At 42.0% G+C, this 21,018-nt stretch overlaps 1 protein-coding gene across 1 annotated transcript; it reads left to right on the top strand.

The window, feature by feature from the left end:
• The first annotated feature begins 6,888 nt into the window (after nt 1-6,888).
• GADD45A (growth arrest and DNA damage inducible alpha) lies at nt 6,889-10,097 on the top strand. The gene is made up of 4 exons (XM_019448931.2): nt 6,889-7,178; nt 7,713-7,814; nt 8,045-8,282; nt 9,420-10,097. Exons 1-4 carry the CDS (start codon nt 7,135-7,137, stop codon nt 9,531-9,533), a joined length of 498 nt encoding a protein of 165 aa, XP_019304476.1. The 5' UTR covers nt 6,889-7,134; the 3' UTR covers nt 9,534-10,097.
• The last annotated feature ends 10,921 nt before the right edge of the window (nt 10,098-21,018 follow it).

The raw sequence follows: 21,018 nt of genomic DNA, 5'->3' as shown, positions 1-21,018 counted from the left end.
CCTTATAGGTCAACAACAGAATGTTAAACACAATCCATCACTTTGCCACAAACTGATATGGTCCATGGAGCACAGGAGTAAAGTGTTCATAATGGACAGCCAGATAACAGTCTGCTCTCCACATTCTTTGGTTACTAAAAATGAGGCTACTTTGGACCTTTACAATATAAAGTCAAACAGTAGCCACATAGAGTACTGTCAGACATCCTCCAAGCCCAGCCAGCCAGAAATGAGCACTTCAAAAGACCGTGTCCTAGACCCTCTTCAAAAGACCAGTCTTACAGGGTTTAATCGTAAATTATCTTGTTTTAATATTTAATACCTTCCAGGCCTTGAGATTGACATTTCATTGCCAAAGTAAAAGAGAACCAGAGAGAAATATAAGAATGTATATTATTCACAGCCCAGATCTTACAAGCAATTTCAAATCATAAGCTCTACTGTCAAAAACTTTCAGTGAATAGAGATTAAATGCTTATGCAAGCACTGAAGCCACAGAAAAACGTAAAAGTTCAAATAGGAGTAAAGAATGTTCTTATTTTCCTTTACCCCTTATTTCTTTTGTTTACGGTGTCCTAAATACTACTCAGTTTCTTTAAGTCCATCTCCACTGTGTTTCTTGTATGTTGCTTCTATAACAAAACACCCCATCTTTGCCCTTTTAAATCTCCCACTTCAAAACTCACCTTCATAAAACCTTTCAAGGTTGTTTTCCTCATCATTATAATCTCTTTATGCTACATTAAAAGAACAAGACTTGAAGCTTGGCAATTAAGCACCTTTTAATCTACTGGGTTTTATATGTGTATACAGTACAGACTGGTAGAGGTCACAAATCCTTAGCTTACAAAATGGACCAGTTTATAGCTCCTGAAAAAAAAAATATTTAGAAAATTGTCAGGTTGGGGGTTGAGGAAGTATGTAGAAGAATATAAAATGCAGATAAGGGTGCACAAGCCTCTGTAATTAAAAAATACAACCAATAAAAACAGCGTTCAATCAAGACATCTTCCTTTCCAATATATAAGAAGAGACTAAAAGTTTACTTATAGCTTTATGTTCTAGTTCATCAATTACATCTTTGAATCTGGACAACTTTTTTTTTTTTAATATTTTTAAAAAATTTTTTTTAACGTTTATTTATTTTGAGACAGAGAGAGACAGAGCATGAATGGGGGAAGGGCAGAAAGAGAGGGAGACACAGAATCGGAAGCAGGCTCCAGGCTCTGATCCATCAGCCCAGAGCACGACTCGGGGCTCGAACTCACGGACCGCGAGATCGTGACCTGAGCTGAAGTCAGACGCTTAACCGACTGAGCCACCCAGGTGCCCCTAATCTGGACAACTTTTATTCCTTCAACAGTGTCTGACTCAATGTTTATTGAGGGTCCACTCTGTGCCAGGCACTATTTTAACCACCTAGAGATCAACCAGTGAACAAAACAAATCCTACTGCATTGAATTTGTACTGGGGGAGTAGAGTGGGCTGAGGGGGTAGCCAGATGATAGACAACATATAGAAGTAAAAATATATGTTAGAAAGTGACCAATGATATAGTTTGTTAAAGAGAGAAGGAACAGGGTTTAGGAGATCAGTAATGCTGGGTATTGCAACTTAATTAGAGTGGTCAGGTCAGGCCTCATTAAGAAGGGGACTTGAAGGGCGTGAGCAAGGTGGTTATCAGGAGAAAGAATATTCTAGGCAAGCAGGAAGTACAAAGGCCCTGAGACAAAAGGAAAGTCAGTGTGCCTAGAACAGGATGAGCATGGGAGAGAGTAGTAAAAGATGAGGTTGGCGTAGGGATCTGATATATTTTTTTAATAGTAACTTTATTGAGATATAATTCACATTCCATATAATTCACCCTACATGCGCTATTCAGTGGTTTTTAAGATATTAACAGGGTTCTGCAACTAGCACTACCATCAATATTAGAACATTTTCATCATAGTGAACAGATTTTATAGGTTCTTTTAAGCCAGAGTAAGCATTTTGGCTTTTACTCTCAGTGAAAAGAGGATCTATCACAAGTTTGGGTCAGAGAATCGACTGGGATTTGACCTGCTCTTTATAGAATCACTTTGGCTGCTGGAGGTGAGCAGAGGAAGGGCAAAAGCAGAGAGAGAGATCAGTTGTTGCAGTGATCCAGGTGGGAGATGATGGTGGTGGTGGTGGCAGCCCTGAGAAATTGTTGAATTATTTTACGTTTTGAGGTAAGCTGATAGGATTTGCTGATGGAGCGGATGTGGGTTGTGAAGGAAAGAAGTCAAGGATGACACCATGATGTGGAGGCTGAAAAATGGGAAGGATTGACCTATAGGAGAACAATCAGAAGGTCAACTTTTGTCATTTTAAGTTTGAGATGCTTATCGTATATTAAGACAGAGATGATGAGTAAGCCTGAAGTTCAAGAATGATGCGTGACCATATTGGAAGTATATTTGGGAGTCATCAGCATATAAATGTTTAAAGCCAAGGATGAAGTCACCAAAAGAGTGAGTGTAGACAGAGAAGAGAAGAGGTCCAAGGACTAAACTGTTAAGACATAGGAAGAAGCAAACTTTGCAATGAAGTAGATGGGTGAAAAGAATGACCTCTTCTCTTTCAGAGATAAAAAATTCAGAAACCTATTCAAGAACAAATTACCATTGGCCAATTACCACCTCAGACCATCTACCTCCCTCACCACTGATTAGTCTACCATTCAGAGACATTCACAGAGAGACAATTCCTACTATAATAGAAGCCTTGTGACATACACATGACTCAGTGGGGAGTTGAGGAATGGGGTGAGGGGGTCATTGAAAAATGTCCCAGTGAGTCTCTTCATTTGACACCTCATCTCGCTGGCTCCTGCATGGCTGGTGAAAGGTGAACAGCTGATGGCAACACAAGGTGGTTGGCATAAGGCTCAAAAAAACAGAATGACTCTAATTCCATGTATATTAATAACTGAAGAGAATTTGCATAGGGTAAGGATTTGCCCCTTAAGATGGCATTAAGGGGATTGTATTAGGTTTTGATGCTTTGTAACAAATTACCCCAAACTTAGTGATCTAAAACAACATTCATGTATTATTTCACAGTTTCTACAGGCCAGAAGTTCAGGCATGGCTCAGTTTGGTTCTCTTCTCAGAGAGAAGGCTAAACAAGGCTAAAATTAGTGTTACCCAGGACTACATTCTCATCTGAAGGATCCACTAGGGATGGATCCGTTTCTAAACTCTCTCAGGTTGCAGGCAAACTTAATTACCTTGCCACTGTAGAATTTGTGAAAATTTGCTTCTTCAAAGCCAGTGATGGAGAGTCTTTGATGCTTCTAGTCTGTCTTCAGAGAAAACCTAGGCCCTCTTCTAAGGGGTCACCTGATTAGGTCAGGCCAACCTAGCATAATCTCCCTTTCCATTAGTTCAGAGTCAATTGATTAGGGCCTTAATTACATCTGCTAAATCCTTTCACCTTTACCTTAGAATGTAATATAATCATGGATGTGACACCCAACACCATTGCCATATTCAACTGGTTAGAAGCAAGGCATAGGTTCTGCCCACACTCAAGGGAAGAGGATTATATAGACCTCTAAACCAAGGGAGTTAAAAATCATCGAGGTCATCTTAGAATTTGCCTACCACAGTGATGGCCCAAGAAGCTAAACATTTATTTAAACTTGTGAAATTCAAATTTGTTAAATTCAAATGAAAATATTGCCCTAAAAAACACATTTTTAGGTGACAATAAATTTTGTCTGAATAATCTTCTCTGGGGAAGAAACTGAAGAAAATTCACAGCCTGCCTTTAGAAACCAGTTTCACTAGACTTATATCAGTTTATATCAGACAACTTATGATTTTTAATAATAAAATATAATAGTTACATAGTTATACATATATAACCATGTCATAGCCTAATTGATCTCCTTTAATACAAACAATGATCTAATACTGCAATAGTAAGCATCATATTTCTTTCAGATGTTAAAGGATTGACTAAGCTCTAAAGAGAAAGATTATCATTCTACACTGTGAACCAATAGTAGGAAAATATGTATGATAAAAGTGAAGAAAATATGAAAAAGGCTCTAAACATACAAAGTAGGTAGCGATACTAAAATAATTTAACAATTCTTGAGTACATAGTTTCATCCAATTTCTGAATATAACCATTTGGCATCCTTACAAATATTATTACAGGTCATTCCAGTCCTGTGCAGTTGAAGAACTCGGGGCTATTTGGGGTAGTTTTTAAAATGACTTCACATATTAGAGTTATTTTAAACAATACATATACATACATTTTCTATACCAATCTAGGGAAATTCCTCCGATCTATCATTGGATAGCAACTTCCCCCGGGACTAATAAGTGTTGTGAAATAAATAATCTGTGATCATCTGAAAATATAATTGTAATCCAACTGTAGTGAAATGGGAGCTTCTACTCTCAGCCACGAGGACCAACTTGGAAGATGATCACTGATGAAACACTCTAGGTAGACTCAGCAATGAGATGAAATTATGTAACATATCTGAGTCAGAAAGTATGACAAATGAATATTTTTGAATACTGGAAGGCTAGGTTTCTGTCACAGAGAACAACCCCACAATGCTTGAACAAATCAGTTTCCCATGAGGCCAAATACAGCATGCAGTAGAGTTTTTGAGTGAGGAACTAGGCCTATATAGTTGACTCGGGCGGGGCATTATTAGGGCCGTGGTTCATTTGAATTGGCATAAACAATACACGGGTTCCACCATCCTACAGCTTCCGTTCAGATGACTAAAGTCATGGGACTCTCAGCATAGCTAGCTGATGACAGTGCACACTATTTTGTCCCAAAATCCAGTCCAAGCATGGGCATACCAATTAAATGGCAAGCACTTTAAAGGCAAAGGACCAGGAATTGCATTGTTCTTGGTATATAGTATGACATCAAAGAAACTTTTTTGAATTAAAGTTAAATGTATAGTATCTTAGAGAAAATTCATGCACTGAACAGGACTGCAGCATCCTGAGATCTCGATCAACTGTCAGATTCTATTCAACTCAATAAACATTGACTGTTCTTCTAATAAATGCAGAAATTGTGTGAGATGCTGAGAACACTAAGTTCATGAAGTCACAGTCCCTGCTATCAACAAATTCCCTAAATCTTTGTCAGCTTGCTGTGATCACACTTTCTTCCAAAGAACCTCCAAGAAATACCTAGTGGATAGAACCTTGGAGTTCCACAGAACTCAGTTCAACAATTTCCAAATGATGACTCAGGCCATATTGTGTAATTCACCTTTTGTTTGCAAAACTGCAAGTTTTTCAGCAACCACCTAAATTTCAATGCTAAGGAATTCTTTAACAAAGGCATCACATGTTTGGATTTAGGAATAGATATGAAATACACAAGCATCCTTGGGTAAATTATGCATTGGCCATAACCATTCCTTTACTCAAACATTGCCCCTTGCTGACAATGCAGTTAGGAATTCAGTGCAAAATGTCAGCTCAAACAAATGAACCAGAAAACCAACATATCACTTTTCTTTTCCACGAAATTAAAATTAAGAGAGCTGGACAATATTTTGTCTACAATGATACAAACATGCAGGTGCAAAAACTCCTATGTACCTTTGCAAAAAATTAACCTTTGGCTATCCAGAGACCTTAATAATGCAGGCAGTTTTGAATGAGAGCATATGGGAGGCATTTTCACCACTTTTGGTGACTTCAATAGGTTTAAGACATGTTTTTGCATTTATTGCAATATACTCATAAAACAAAGAATTTTCAACTTACTAAGTCAAAGTCTATGCACTGAAGTTTGCTTTTCAAAAATGTGTAACTACTGCTTGTTTTCCACCCACAGGTTGCCATGATCTCAAAGGTGAAATTTTAGCATATGACTAAAAGGTCCTATAGCTGCAGCTTCATGATTCAGCATCTAACATCAATAATTCACAGTGAGATCATAGGCTCTCTGTGGAAGGTAGTGACATATTTGCCTTATGAAAGGAAGCTTAGGGCATATTGAGAGTATTTTGAATTTAGACTTGTGTGGGTGTCAGACATTTGTCTCCTAGCTGGTGCCTGTGCAGGAGGATTCTCCTTTGGGAAAAGCTCTCTTGAGAAAGGTGAATTTGGGTTGTAAGGCTAGGATATACACATGTGGAAACGAGCTCCTCCTGAACACGGTTTTCCAGAGTTACCCTGGGCAGGTGGGAAGCCTTTCTGTGGAAAAGATTCCAACTTGGTTCCCTGCCATCACCAAACACAAAACTGTTGATTTTTCTTTTTTGAGCTTCCAACCCTTGCAACCTTCCAAAAATAAATCAAACCAGCCATCAGGGCACCGAAATAATACTACTACTAATAAGCAGCTTTGCCTAGACTTACATAAACAACACTTCTGAGGTAAACTTTGCCCCAGAGGTCTGAAACACTCTTTTTATGTAACCTGCTTACTAATAATTACTAGACTTGGGTGCATTAACCCTGGAAATAGATTTTAATAACAACCCCTAAAAACAAAAGACATGAAACGACCAAAAAAAAAAAAAATGCACTAACTAGAAAAACACTTGGCAGCCTGCTCCAGACTCAATTGGAAGACACCCCCCTCCCGCCCGGCCTTTGCAAAGGGCCCCCCACCCTCCTACGGGCCCCTCCAACAGGCTAAGAGAGTCCGCTCCGGACCCCGCCCTCCCCTGTCCCTGCACCGCCCTCGGTCCTGAGCTCGCCTTCCGCGTGGCTCCACCCCCTTCCGCTTCTCTCCCCACGGTTCCAGGAGCTGGGGTCAAATTGTCAGAGCAGGCTGATTTGCATAACCCAATGGCTGTGCGTATGCAAATGACGCTGGTGGTGGTTGGCTGGAGGTTGGCAGGATAACTCGGGCGAGCGGGGCCTTTGTCCTTCAGTGGCTGTGAGGCAGCTGCCCCGTCGGAGTCGCGGCCCGTGGCGAGGCGAGGGGGCCGGGAGCGGGCGAGCGAGTGGGGCGAGAGGGACAGACGGACGGACGGACCGCGCGGTGGCAGCGGGAGTTGGAAGAGCCTGTGAGGGAGTGCAGAGAGCAGGCGCCCAAGCGCCCACCGTGGCAGGAGCAGTCCGCACGCCGCGCTCTCTCTGAGGGGGATTTGCAGTTGCAATATGACTTTGGAGGAATTCTCGGCTGGAGAGCAGAAGACCGAAAGGTAAGGCGGCCGGAGTCTCTCCCTGAACTCTGCTCGCCCACTGCGTGCACCCCATTGCGGCTCCTCTGGGCAAGGTTTGGCGGGGAGCGAGCGGTTAAAAGTTTGCAGAGGGCACCTCCCGTCCGTCTCGCTCCGGGGGCCTTCCCCGAGGCGTCCGTGGACGGAAGGAGCGTGCCCCCAACCCGGCCGAGCCCTCCGGGCCTTTGCAAAAGGCAGAAGGGACTGTCCCTGCCGGTGCCGCTCCTGCGGCTGGCAGCCTGTGGCTGCGCCCAGCGCCGGGGACTGGCAGCGCCCTCGGGGGAGGGTGGCGGGTGGCCCTCTCGGGGTTTTTCGCAGGCCACCCGGCCTCTGGGCGTGTGAGGGTTCACTGGGGGTGACAGGGCCGGGGGGGAGGGGGCTTTGGGTTTGCAGAAAGCGGAGCGGCGCGGTGGCGCACGAACTCGGGAGGGAGAGTCGCGGTGCAGGGCGAAGGGGCGGCGATGGCCCCGAAGGGACCGGGGCTGACGGGACCCCTTTGCTCTCCCTCACGTGTAGGATGGATAAGGTGGGGGATGCCCTCGAGGAAGTGCTCAGCAAAGCCCTGAGTCAGCGCACCATCACCGTCGGGGTGTACGAGGCGGCCAAGCTGCTCAACGTGTAAGTGGGGCCCTCGCGAGTTCCTCGTGGCACCCCCTTCTCTCCCCAGCCCCGTCGGAGGCGACCTCGCCGAGCGCCCCCCGCCCTGCAGCGCAGCTTCCTGCGGCTTCCCACCTGCCCCACGGGCAGCGGGCAGGACGGGGCCGACCCCGGGACCCGGGCGGGTATTGCGGGTGTCCACGCGGACGGGTGGTGTCTCTGCGCTCACCCGCCCCTCCCGCTGCCCTCAGCGACCCGGATAACGTGGTGCTGTGCCTGCTGGCGGCGGACGAGGACGACGACAGGGATGTGGCTCTGCAGATCCACTTCACCCTGATCCAGGCGTTCTGCTGCGAGAACGACATCAACATCCTGCGCGTCAGCAACCCGGGCCGACTGGCTGAGCTCCTGCTCCTGGAGACCGACGCAAGCCCAGCCGCGAGCGAGGGCGCCGAGCAGCCCCCGGACCTGCACTGCGTCCTGGTGACGGTAAGCGAGAGGGGGGCTGCGGGCCGGCTGGAGTGAAGAGTTCTGGAGGGGAGTGAGCGAGGGTTCAGAGTCGCCTGACTGCAGATCTGGAATGAGGGGGAGGGCAAGAGCGTGGCTGCTTTTGCCCCATTAGAGAGTGTGGCTGGACTTTCGGCCGAGATGTGCTAGTTTCATCATCAGGATTTTCTCTGGTACAGAACATGTCTAAGCACGTTGGAGGCTGCCAGCAGCGGAAGAGATCCTTGTGAGTCAGCATTGTCAGCCCAGCTACTCCCTACCTACATCTGCACTACCTCCCGTGACTAATTCCTTTAGTAGGGCAGATTAGATAAAGCCAAATAAATTCCTGGCTCACCCTCATTAAGGAGTCAGCTTCATTCGCCGCCACTCAGAGTTAAAAATAGAAATGGTGTAGGAGACAGACCTTATTAATTCCCTAGAAATACTTGAAGAGGATAGAGTGGGAATTTTTTGTCTGCAATCTTACATTTTTTTAATGGGCCTTTTTTCCCTGGTAAAAACCTTTGGTAGATAGAGAACTTGTGTTTTCAGAGGTAATATGATAGCTTTGTCTTTTACATTTTACTCTTTTTGACTGGTCTAGTTAAGTGGCAGCCTAACCATTTTGGTACTCTTGAAAATTACTACTCCTCTCCTGTCTTTGGAGAGGTATAACAGGTGGCATTTCTAGTTAACTGCTATGCAGCTTTCATCCATTGCACACACAGCATGGAAATACTCCTCAGAGTTGTTTTCACTCAGGTCTCTTCCACAGTACAACTTTGGTAGGACAAACCTGTGAATGATAATGTCATGCAAAACTAAATAAATATGCTCTCGTGCAAAACTAAATAAATACCATGCATATATATATATATATATATATATAAAATGGTTCAGAGGGTTGCATGCATCAAACTTTGCAGAGTATGGTTTAGTGGAGAATTACCCTTAATGATTTTGCAGGAAACCAACTACCTAGAAGAAAGCTTATTTTTTATGGTTGTAACTGGTCTCTATGTCACACAGCCAAAGTATAGAACGTTCAGGTTGTCTTCCTCTTAAAATGAGTGGAATTATTAGCAAATGCTGATTTTTTTTAAAATAGTGAATTTATTTTTCTCAATTTGTTCCCAGAATCCACATTCATCACAGTGGAAGGATCCTGCCTTAAGTCAACTTATTTGTTTTTGCCGGGAAAGTCGCTACATGGATCAGTGGGTTCCAGTGATTAATCTCCCCGAACGGTGATGGCATCTGAATGAAAATAACTGAACCAAATTGCACTGAAGTTTTGAAATACCTTTGTAGTTACTCAAGCAGTTACTCCCCACACTGATGCAAGGATTACAGAAACTGATGTCAAGGGGCTGAGTGAGTTCAACTACATGTTCCGAGGGCCCGGAGATAGATGACTTTGCAGATGGAAAGAGGTGAAAATGAAGAAGGAAGCTGTGTTGAAACAAATACAAGTCAAAAGGAACAAAAATTACAAAGAACCACGCAGGAAGGAAAACAAACTATGTATTAATTTAGAATGGTTGAGTTACATTTAAATAAACCAAATGCGCTTTGTTAAAGTTCAAATGTGCGGCAGTAGTTTGGGTATTTTTGGTTTATGTGCCCTCAAATAAAAGAAAAACAGAAAGGGTTGATCCTATTTTAAAACCATATTTTATTGTATTTTGATGAGATGTTAAATTCTCAAAGTTTTATTATAAATTGTACTAAGTTATTTTATGACATGAGAAGTTATTTATGCTATAAATTTTTTGAAACACAATACCTACAATAAACTGGTATGGAATAATTGCATCATTTCTTAATGTGTGCTTTTGTTTCTTTTAACTTGGAATGTATTTTAAATAAGTTTTTTTTATATGGAAAAATTAAAACCCTTATGAAATCATATATATAGTATATGTGTGTATCTATATATATAGATAGATCTCTGGTGTGTGTGTGTGTATTTTTTTCCACTTTTAAACATTTGAGCTGGACGTGGCATAGTTTTATTTTTTATTCTTTATTTAACAGACATTTTACTAGGGCCCTACTCTACATGGTGTCAAAAGTCAGAAAACCAAAGGTGATTTAAGAGGAGTTGGGGGTCGCAGTTAGGGAAAAGGTGTTAGAGACTATACTTGCAAAATCTGAGTAGTTATAGTTCAGTGATATTAATGTTATAAGAAGACTATATGCAAAATACTAAGGAAGCAGAAAGGTGAAAGTGACTGAAGTTAACCTGCAAGACCAGGGAAGGTTTTATTGGGGAGACAGCAAGTTATGTGGGTCTTAAAACACGTGTCATTTCCCCAGCTAGGATGCTGTTGGCAGCGACACTAGTTTGTGCAAAGGTGTGGAGCCCTGAAAGACCAAACCCTGTTCGGGGAACAAAGAGTGATTGTGTGTGCGCCTCTGGTGTAGAAAAGAAAAGGGAGAGATAAGGTTGAAAAAGTAGGTGGGGATTAGGCCCAGACTATGAAGGCCATTCTGTTTCACCCTCAGGCATTTGGGCTTCCTTCTATAAACTTTGGGGATTCAGCAGAGGCCTTCACATAGGGAGTGACGTGATCAGTGTTCTAGGAAGATAACACCGGGGACTGTGAAAGGGGTTATTGGGATAAGAGGCTGTAGGTAATGCCAACCAGGAAGTGACCGTACCAGTCCAAGGCTGTGCATTTTGCAGAACCATATTTAAGGAATAGGGAAGTGGCCTGGCAAAGATTTCTGGTGCCCTTATTCTCTCCAGAGCTGTATGTTTTCCAGCTGAGCATTTCTGCTATGGTTTTGAGGGGTCTGGTTAAGTTAGATGGGGCAGATGGAAGAAGAGAACTAAATAAATGAAAGCCTTCAGCAGAACAATCATCTCTTAGTTGGAACAGTCACTTGATAATTAACTGCAACAATCTCCTGTAGGTATAGCCAAAGAAAGCAAAAATGCTTACTGAGAAGTCTAACATGGCTTTAGTCCATGGGATATTTTTTCTTTTTCTTTTTCTTTTTTTTTTTTTTTTTTGGCCTATTTGGCAAAGGGCACCCTCAATGGCTCCCCTGCCATCTGTCTCCCATCCTTGTCATGACCACATATAATCAGGGAAAAGCAAAAGTCTGGAGAGAAAAACAAACCAACTAATACTAACAAAAAGCTCCAAGTTTCTGCATTTTAAGAATAACACGAGCCCGTGTGCCTTCTACCTTGCAATTAAGTTTCTCTTTTTCCACATCTTACAGAAATGTGGGTTTTTAGGCCTTGTTTAAGCTCATTGTATTTTATTTAAGCTGGTGCCTAATCCAAAGCATAACTAGTATTTAATACTTGTTTTCCCAAAAGATTGAGAGCAGTGAGTTTTCAATAGAATTTTCTTGCCTTCCTACTAAGGATTTTCTTTTTTTTTTTTTTTTTTTTTAATTTTTTTTTAACCTTTATTCATTTTTGAGACAGAGAGAGACAGAGCATGAACGGGGGAGGGTCAGAGAGAGGGAGACATAGAATCGGAAACAGGCTCCAGGCTCTGAGCCGTCAGCACAGAGCCCGACGCGGGGCTCGAACTCACAGAACTGTGAGATCACGACCTGAGCCGAAGTCGGCCGCTTAACCGACTGAGCCACCCAGGTGCCCCCCTACTAAGGATTTTCAAGCCTCTTCCTCAGTTGCCTGATTTAAAACCCTTGCAAAGATGAGTAAATTAAAGCAGGAAGAAGGGAAGAGATCGGCAGCGTCGCCTGGTGTTGAAGACCATGGGGAGCAGCCAGTATTAGCCCCTCTGCATCTCTTTCTCCTCATCTAAAGATGGAGGTAAAATTACCCAGCTTGCAGAATCGTTACCTCTTCTACAAAACTGTATCTTCCCTAAAGGTAAGAGCTAATGTCTGGTTCATAATTGTAGCCCAGGATTTAGCACACTTGTCAGCAAGCAGTAGGTATGGAATTAGAATTTGTTGACTCAATGAATGATTTAGAAATAATGAATGCAAACTACCTGGCATATAATAAATAAGTGCTCAGTATAGTGTGTCTATTACTAAACTGCAATAGCAATAGGGAAACTAAAAACCATCCATCAGACAGATTTCTCTGATGCCTTAAAACACAGTATAAATATATTTATTTTGAGAAAGGAGTTTAGAGTCTCTATTCTAAATCCATAGTGCTTAGAGGTATGAAGCAATTAATAGTCTACATTCTTCAGAGTGTTTTGTTTCAGGAAGGTCCCAACAATTAATGCAGAACTCTTGTTTTGGGTTTTGCTTTAAGTTTTAACTGTTGTTATTCTTCCCTGACGGAACATAACGCAAAGTTACCATTGCATTGAAAAACCCAATCATGAAACAGTTGATTGTAAACACGTGTGCAACTACCCAGACAACTTCTCCCTCTAATTGGTGTTAATATTCTTCAGTTGTTGCCTTAAATGTTATGAAAACCTACTTATTGCAAGTAGGTGGAAATGTGACAACAGGAACAAAGCTCTCTTCATCTAACTCAGGTGTGCTGAATGTGGAAAACACCTATTTTTTCCACTGGCACCTTCACCTCAGTGTCATAGATGGCATTGCCTCCTCCTTTTACAATTAACCAAAGCCCTCAGTAAGTTAAACTTCTATAATACAAGGACTCGTGAAGGTAACTAATCACCTGTAATATACATTACTTTCCAAATAAACAAAAAGGGTTCTTTCTAGGAAAGAGCATTTGTATACTGTCAACTGGAAGCAGTTCCAAAGTTTCTTTTGAGATGCTTTGCTGTAACCCTTGTGAAATCATCGTTTCCTCAAATTTCAACTATAGAGGTTAAATTTTGTTCAATATGTGGTAAGAAGCTGCAAACAGTGTGACATGTGTTTCCTTCAAATGAACAAAACTCCCCATGGCATGATTCATAAGACAGGACCGGTGTCCCTGAAACTGCACTGAATCTTTTTTTTTTCTTTTTATTTATGTATTTATTTATTTATTTATTTTAAGCTTATTTATTTATTTATTTCAATATATGAAATTTATTGTCCAATTGGTTTCCATACAACACCCAGTGCTCATCCCAAAAGGTGCCCTCCTCAATACCCATCACCCACCCTCCCCTCCCTCCCACCCCCCATCAACCCTCAGTTTATTCTCAGTTTTTAAGAGTCTCTTATGCTTTGGCTCTCTCCCACTCTAACCTTTTTTTTTTTTTTCCTTCCCCTCCCCCATGGGTTTCTGTTAAGTTTCTCAGGATCCACATAAGAGTGAAAACACTCTCTCCAGTTCCATCCACGTTGCTACAAAGGGCCATATTTTATTCTTTCTCATTGCCACATGGTACTCCATTGTGTATATAAACCACAATTTCTTTATCCATTCAGCAGTTGATGGACATTTAGGCTCTTTCCATAATTTGGCTATGAGAAAGTTGAGAGTGCTGCTATAAACATTGGGGTACAAGTGCCCCTAAGCTTAATTATTTATTATGAAAGAGAGAGCACCAGCAAGCAGAGGAGGGGCAGAGAGAGAGAATCCTGAGCAGGCTCCATGCTGTCAGCACAGAGCCTGATGCAGGGGGCTCAAACTTACAAGTTGTGAGATCACGACCTGAGTCAAAACCAAGAGTCGGAAACTTATCCAACTGGGCCACCCAGACGACTCTCCTTTTTAAAAAAATTTTGTTTTAATGTTTATTCATTTCTGAAAGACAAAGAGAGAGCACAAGCAGGGGTGGGGCGGGGGACACAGAATTTGAAGCAGGCTCCAGGCTCTGAGCCGTCAGCACAGACCTGGACACAGGGCTTGAACTCACGAACTACTAGATCATGACCTGAGCCGAAGTTGGATGCTTAACTGACTGAGTCACCCAGGTGCCCCTCCTTTTTTTTTTTTCTTTTTAACAGTCCTTAGAGAAACATAAGAAACTCTGTGAAAAGGCTGTATCATGAAGACCACCAAGAAATATTTAATGAGTCCTTACTATGGGCAAGGAACTATGCTAGTTATATTGAAGTCTGCAAAAAATCAATACTCTGGCCCCAAGGAGTTCATAGTCTAATGAAGCAATGAGACATGCACATCAGTAGATATAATCCAAGGTGAAAAGTGCTCAGTAACAGAAGAAAGGCCCGGAGAACTGCTAATGGGATTCAAAAGGTAGAAATCCCTGGAGGGCATGTGGGGATGGCATGGACCAAACTGTAGTAATAAGCTCTTTGATCCGAAGCTAGCACTGTATTTTGCAAACCGCAGAAATTACTTAATTGATTGACTATGGAATATAATTCTGCTAGGGGCTGTAGAGAATACATAGATGTAGCCTATGGGAGGGTTTGCCCTTAAGTTTATAATCAAATAAGAAAATCAAGATCAGCACATTTATTCCTTTAGCACTATTTATTGAAAGGATGTACCTGATACTGTGTTAGGTCCTGGGGCTACAAAAGTGAAAAAGCAAGGTCTCTGCCTTTAGTGGAGATGCCTGACTCCTGCAATTTAGGGTGATAAGCGATGATGAGTAATATTCAAGGCCTGAGTGTTCCTGGGCGAGGAGCATTGCCAGAACAGTGAGACCTGAAGAATCAAGAGCTCGGCCAGGGGACTGTAAAGAACATTTGTTCCAGGAGGGGGAACTGCAGCTCCGAAGGTATGAATTCAAGGCATCTTTGGGGCTAGCTTCTGGGGGGGCAACCATAACACATAGAGGGTTTACTACATGCCGAGCACTGTTCTAAGAGCTTTACGGTAACACATTAATATTCACAACAACCCGGTGGAAGTAGGTACTATTGTTGCCATTTGGAAAATGAAGAGATATATTTACCTGGAGTCATATTACTGTTAGGAAGTTGCAAATCCAGGATGCAGACCGAGGTAATCTGGGTCAAGAATTCTTATTTTCCAATGATGGGTAATGAAGTAGGAAAGGTGGTAGGAACCAGACCATGAAGGGCCCGTCCTATTAGTCAGCCTTTTTTATTAGGTGATAGAAAGCTATTTTAGGGGTGCCTGGCCGGCTCAGTTGGTAGAGCATGTGGACTCTTGATCTTGGTGTCGTGAGTTTGAGCCCCATGGTGGGCATAGAGATTATGTAGTAAAAAGAAAAAAAATTTTTTTAAACCACTTAACACTGAGAAAAGAGGCAGTATGCTATCACCAGCATGAAAGGCAAGGAAAAGATGCTATGGCTCACAAAGTCCTAGTGCAAGGTTAGAAACTGCTAGCTAAGAGAAGTTTGGCTTTTAAATGTTTAAAAAAATTTATTTTAAATCAGTTGTCAACTTTTAAACATGGAGACATTTTTTAGAAAAATTCTGATTTCCATTGCTATCTGTGGCAACAATTGGCTGGAGTTCAGAGGAGGCTTTTCCCTTTTAAACAAGGATTTCCTGTTTGCCACAGACCTTACCCCTCCCAATTGTCAACTCAAGCCTGCTTGGACTCACTTAGGCTTCCCTTCCTAATCGTTTTAAGCATGTGGGGGTTCACCCTTCACCTCCAACAATTCACATCTCTCAGTCTGGGCCTCAGAACTTTCCTGTATAAAGTGAGGTGTTTGCATTATCAGGATTTCCCAATTGTTCTGATAATGAGACCTATGGATGTTTGTTAAAAATGCAGCTTCAAAACCCTTCCCAGGAGCTTCAGATTAAGTGCGGCTGAGATAAGGCTCAGAATTTATTTTTTAACAAGCACTTCAGGTAATTCTTATTATCAGAGAAGTTTGAGAACTCTTGGCGTTCTTCCCGCTGAATTTCAGCAAAACCATTCTACAAGTCTCGGGGGAGTGGGAGAGAAGGAGGGGGAAGCTCTCATTTGATCAGTCTCCAGTCTCCCTGATGCCAACCCACTAGGAGCTAAGGAATACACATTTCTCTGCAAAGGTTGAAGAGATCTTCAGCGAAGTGATAAAACCAGAAATCTTTGCTACTTGTGGATGGAGTTAGAATTTACTAGTTTACTAAGGTGGTTACTGTACAAGTTACAAGAACTCCAAAAGGCGAAAGAGTCTGCAAAACAGAATGGCGCTTAGCACTGCCTCGAACTGGCCTACTGACAGACCTGTTTATTATGTGCTAAACACAACACTGGGCACTTTGGACAAGACAAGGAAGAACCTGATCAGAATGATCAAAACAACCGGTTGTTGATGGAGTAGTGCTTCTTGTCAGACACAAGGTAGGAGCTTGGGAAGCGAATAGAGTTCGTATTTTTATCATATCAGTTAGAACTGTCTGGCTTATAACATGCTTACGCATTTATTAATTTGAGTCCTTGCTAAAGCAACTTAGGTTCAGAGAAGTCAAAAGACACTTCCAAAGTCACAAGGCAAGGAAGAAGAATCAAAATTTTACTGTGAACTCATTCCTCTGTATGCTGGAGCTATCTCTCAAAGAGGCCAACCAGACAGCACAGGTTAGCCTGGGGGAGGATGAAACCAATTGGATCTAATCTTTTACTTATCCAGTAAGTAGGACAGAGCCTCAGGAAAACAAAAGGAGACAAAAACCAGGGGAGAATTCTAAGAATTGTTCTCTTTCATCTTAGAACTTCGTCAAGGTAAAAGTGATTTCTGTCCCTAGGTGCTTTAATGCTTTTATGCTAACTCATTTTCTACAATCAAGCGTCTGAGAAAGAATTTAATATGCACAGAAGCAGCAAACTTTCTTAGTATCACCACTTAAGACCTGATTATATCACTGTATTGTACTTGTATTATAATTATCAAAATACTAACTTCACAAGAAATGGCTTACCTGGAGAAGAGCCTTCTGATTTCCTTTTGCTTCCTTGTGTAATTGTTAAGGATTGAGCTGAAAAAAGATAAAGACTAAAAGTGTAGTAGTTAAGACAATGGGCTTTTATAACCAGAAAGACCAGGACTTGGATCCTTGATCCTCGCTAGAACTTGAGAAAGTTAGTGTAACTTCTTTAAGCCTCAATTATTTCTCCTTTAAAATGGGAAAATAAACAAGGCTTATGTCATTGGTTTGTCATGAGGATTAAAGGAATAGTGCATAGAAAACACTTAGATCAGTTCCTGGAAGTACTCGATCTATGCAACCTAATGATAATTACATCTCCCATGAGTAATCTTCTATGTATGTATGTTATGTATGTCTTGTATGTAATTACTCTGTATTTGCAAATTAGAGGGTGATTTAAAGAAAAAAGAAAACCCCCAATAAACCACATAGCCCAACGGAACAGAATATGGAAAGACACCATCTACTTAGCTTATGTTCATTTCGACTAAGCTAGTTTGTCCTCCACTTCTATTAACTGAATTTGGTTCTTTCTTGTTTATTTATCAGAACATTTTCTGTTCAAGATCAAAGGTCACACACATACTGCATGCTAAGCACTGTGCTAGAACTTGCTATATAAACATGATTATGGTTGGAGCGCCTGGGTGGCTCAGTCGGTTAAGCAGCCAACTTCGGCTCAGGCCATGATCTCGCGGTCCGTGAGTTCAAGCCCCGCGTTGGGCTCTGTGCTGACCGCTCAGAGCCTGGAGCCTGTTTCAGATTCTGTGTCTCCCTCTCTCTCTGACCCTCCCCCATTCATGCTCTGTCTCTCTCTGTCTCAAAAGTAAATAAATGTTAAAAAAAAAAAAAAAAATTAAAAAAAAAAAAAACATGATTATGGTACGGTCTCTACCTGCAGTCTAGTAGAGGAAGCTGACACATTTTCAAGTTGGTGTGGTGTCAGGGCAAGTTTGGGCATGTGCTGTGTGTGTGTGTGTGTGTGTGTGTGTGTGTTTAGGGTAGTGGTGGTGGTAAGGAAGCTTTCCAGGAAAGAGAGATGCTTGACCTGAGTCTTGAAGCATGATTAATAACTAGTCAGGGGACAAAGGTGTGGCCCATGAGGGACTCTTGTAGTCTGTGGTATTTACTAGAGGATTAAGTGTTAAGGAAGGGAGTGGAGAAAGGTAGGCTGAAAAGGTAGACAGAGACCAGATCATAGTCTTGTATACCCTTTCAAAGAGCATGGGCTTTGTCCTGCAAGTATTGAGAGAATTTTAAGGGTTTTATGTAGAAAAGTAACATGGTTAAATTGGAGTGTTCTAGGGTGCACTCTTCTCAGATTGGTCCAGTTGGCCAGACTACAGGACGCTGGATGGGACTTAAAGGGGATAGCCGTTCATTGTTGTCCATCTTGACTCCCTGCCTCTTCATTCTGTGAATCTTCTTTCTTAGGAGTTCTCCCCACTTCAAGGGTAGATTTGTAATACAGGTCTAGCCAATCCTTCTGACTATGGTGATTGGTTTGGGGATAGACCTGTGACTTCAGCTGGGCCAATCAGAAAACTTCCTGAGACATTTCCACTAGAGTAGAGAATCTCTTTCTGGTGTTGGGCTGATGCATGTGTCTGTGTTGCTTAGCAGCAGGCTTGCCTCATAGAGAAGTCTATTCAAGAGGAAAGGTCAGAGATGAAACCTGAAAGCAGAACTCCTGAATCCAGCTCTACTTGAAGTGAGGCCCATGGATTTCCAGTAATGTGCTTAAGCAAGTTTCATTTGCAACTAAAAGTATCATGAACAATGGGTATTGAGGGATTTCTGGAATGTGAGATTCTTAGAGCCCAAACAAGAATAGTCCCAAGTAAGCCAAGATAGTTGGTTACCCCAATGCCAGGGGCAGCCACATAGGCTGGAGTCCAGATGGGAGGATTTGCAGTAGTTCAGCAAAAGGGATGATATAGGCCGAATTTGTAGCTGATGAGGAAAATCAGGATGGATTTGCGAAGTATTTGGGAAATGAAATGGGCAAGAATGGGTGATCAGATGTAAGAGATGAGGGGAGATTCTTGAATGCCTCTTCAGTTTCCAGGTGTGGCAATTTAGTGATAGTGCTACCAATTAAATTTCAGGAAGGGAGATGGATTTCGACACATTATGTTCCAAGTCCCTGTGTGCTATCTGTTGAAAATATCCAATAGGGTAGGTAAGTCTGATGCTTGGACAAAAGATGGGCTGGATGTATAGATTTGGAAATCTTTAGCATATGAATAGCAGTGACAATGGATGGACTTTCTAAGAAGAATGAGTAAAATGGGAAGAGCAGCAATGAGCTAAGGATTGAAACTTGGGACTGAGGGTGGAATTTTAGGAGGCAGAAAAATGAAGAGACAGGAGGGAAAAAGGAGAGTTTGATATCACAGAAGTCAGTGATGCAGAATGGTGAGTTTATGAAAAAGAATGATTCAAGCAGTTGGGTCCTTGAAGCAGAGACTGAAATGCTCCATTGAATTTGGAAATTGGGAGTTCACTGGCCAATTTACTGGGTGAAATCAGTTCCATTACAATAGTGGGAGTAAAAGCAGGATTGCAGCCAATTGAGAAGAAGGGAGGTGGGGCAGAGAAGGCAAAGAAGGCTGATCACTCTTTGGAAAATTTTAATAAAGGAGAGAAGAAGGCAAGGGGCTTTGGGAATAGCTGGAGGGTTTGGACTTGACCTCGAGGTTGCTTCTCAACCTGTGCATCTGATGGAAGATACTCGGATGGGTGTGATGGAGACATTTGAGTGTGAGAAGATAGGAAGTTTGAGAATTCGAGCCAAATGGCCCCAACATTTTGTTTGTTTGATGGGGAAGGCAGAATTGTTTGCCTGGTAGGAAGGTGATAAGTAGGAGGGTTTGAGGAGGGTGATAATGGTTTGGAATGAAGGAACTAGACAGGTCAAATGAAAGAATTGTGAGACACTACTGGGGACTCAGCAGAGATTAGAAACACTACTGCCAGTTTCTCTCCACTACTTTATTTTCCTCTTATATTCTAATTACCTTTATGAAAACAAAGGCTATGGCAGGACCCTGCTTAAAAACCTCTACCGACTCCCTTCCCTTGCCTGTATAATCAATATAAACTCATAGCCTTTGACTTGACTCAAACTTCCTTCCCAGCCTCATCAACCTTCTCCTCCTCATACACCTGCCACAAATATCTGGGTTGTTTGAATACCCTAGACTCATTTAGAACCTAGTGCATTTGCATACACTGTCTTCTCTGCTGAGACTATCCTGTCCCTGTTCTTCACTAACCAACTCCTGCCCAGCCTTCAAGACCCAACTGATATATTGCCTCCTCTGTGAGAATTTTTGATTTAGGCAGAGCCACCTTCTTTATCATTTAAAAAATTTTTAATTTAGGGGTCTGGGTGGCTGAGTTGGTTAGGCGTTTGACTCGATTTCAGCTCAGGTCATGATCTCCCTGTTTATGCAATTGAGCCCTGCGTCAGGCTCTGTGCTGACAGTACAGAGACTGCTTGGGATTCTCTCTGTGCCTCTCTCTCTTCTTTCTCTCCTTCTCTCTCTCAAAATAATAAAACAATAAAATACAACTTAATTTAATTCTAGTATAGTTAACATACAGTGTTATATTAGTTTCAGGTGTACAATATACTGAGTCAACAATTCCATGCATCACCTGGTGTGAATTCCATTCATCACAAGTGTACTCTTCAATCCCCATCACCTATTTAATCCTTCTCTCTACCCATCTCTTTTCTGGTAACCCTCAGTTCTCTATAGTTAAGAGTCTCTTTCTTGGTTTGTCTCTTTTTTTTTTTCTTTTGTTCATTTGTTTTGTTTCTTATATTTCACATATGAGTGAAATCATAATATGTGTCTTTCTCTGACTGGCTTATTTAGCTTAGCATAGTACCATCTAGATCCATCCGAGTTGTTGCAAATGGCAAGATTTCATTCTTTTTTATGGCTGAATAATATTCTTCTTCTTGATCCATTCACCTATTGATGGACATTTCCAT

This window comes from Panthera pardus, unplaced genomic scaffold (genome assembly GCF_024362965.1).
Source record: "Panthera pardus isolate Hobbes unplaced genomic scaffold, ASM2436296v1 HiC_scaffold_11, whole genome shotgun sequence".
NCBI classification, from domain to species: domain Eukaryota; kingdom Metazoa; phylum Chordata; class Mammalia; order Carnivora; family Felidae; genus Panthera; species Panthera pardus.
The sequence above is the reverse complement of the archived record's forward strand: the minus strand, read 5'-3'. Positions and strand labels throughout refer to the sequence as shown.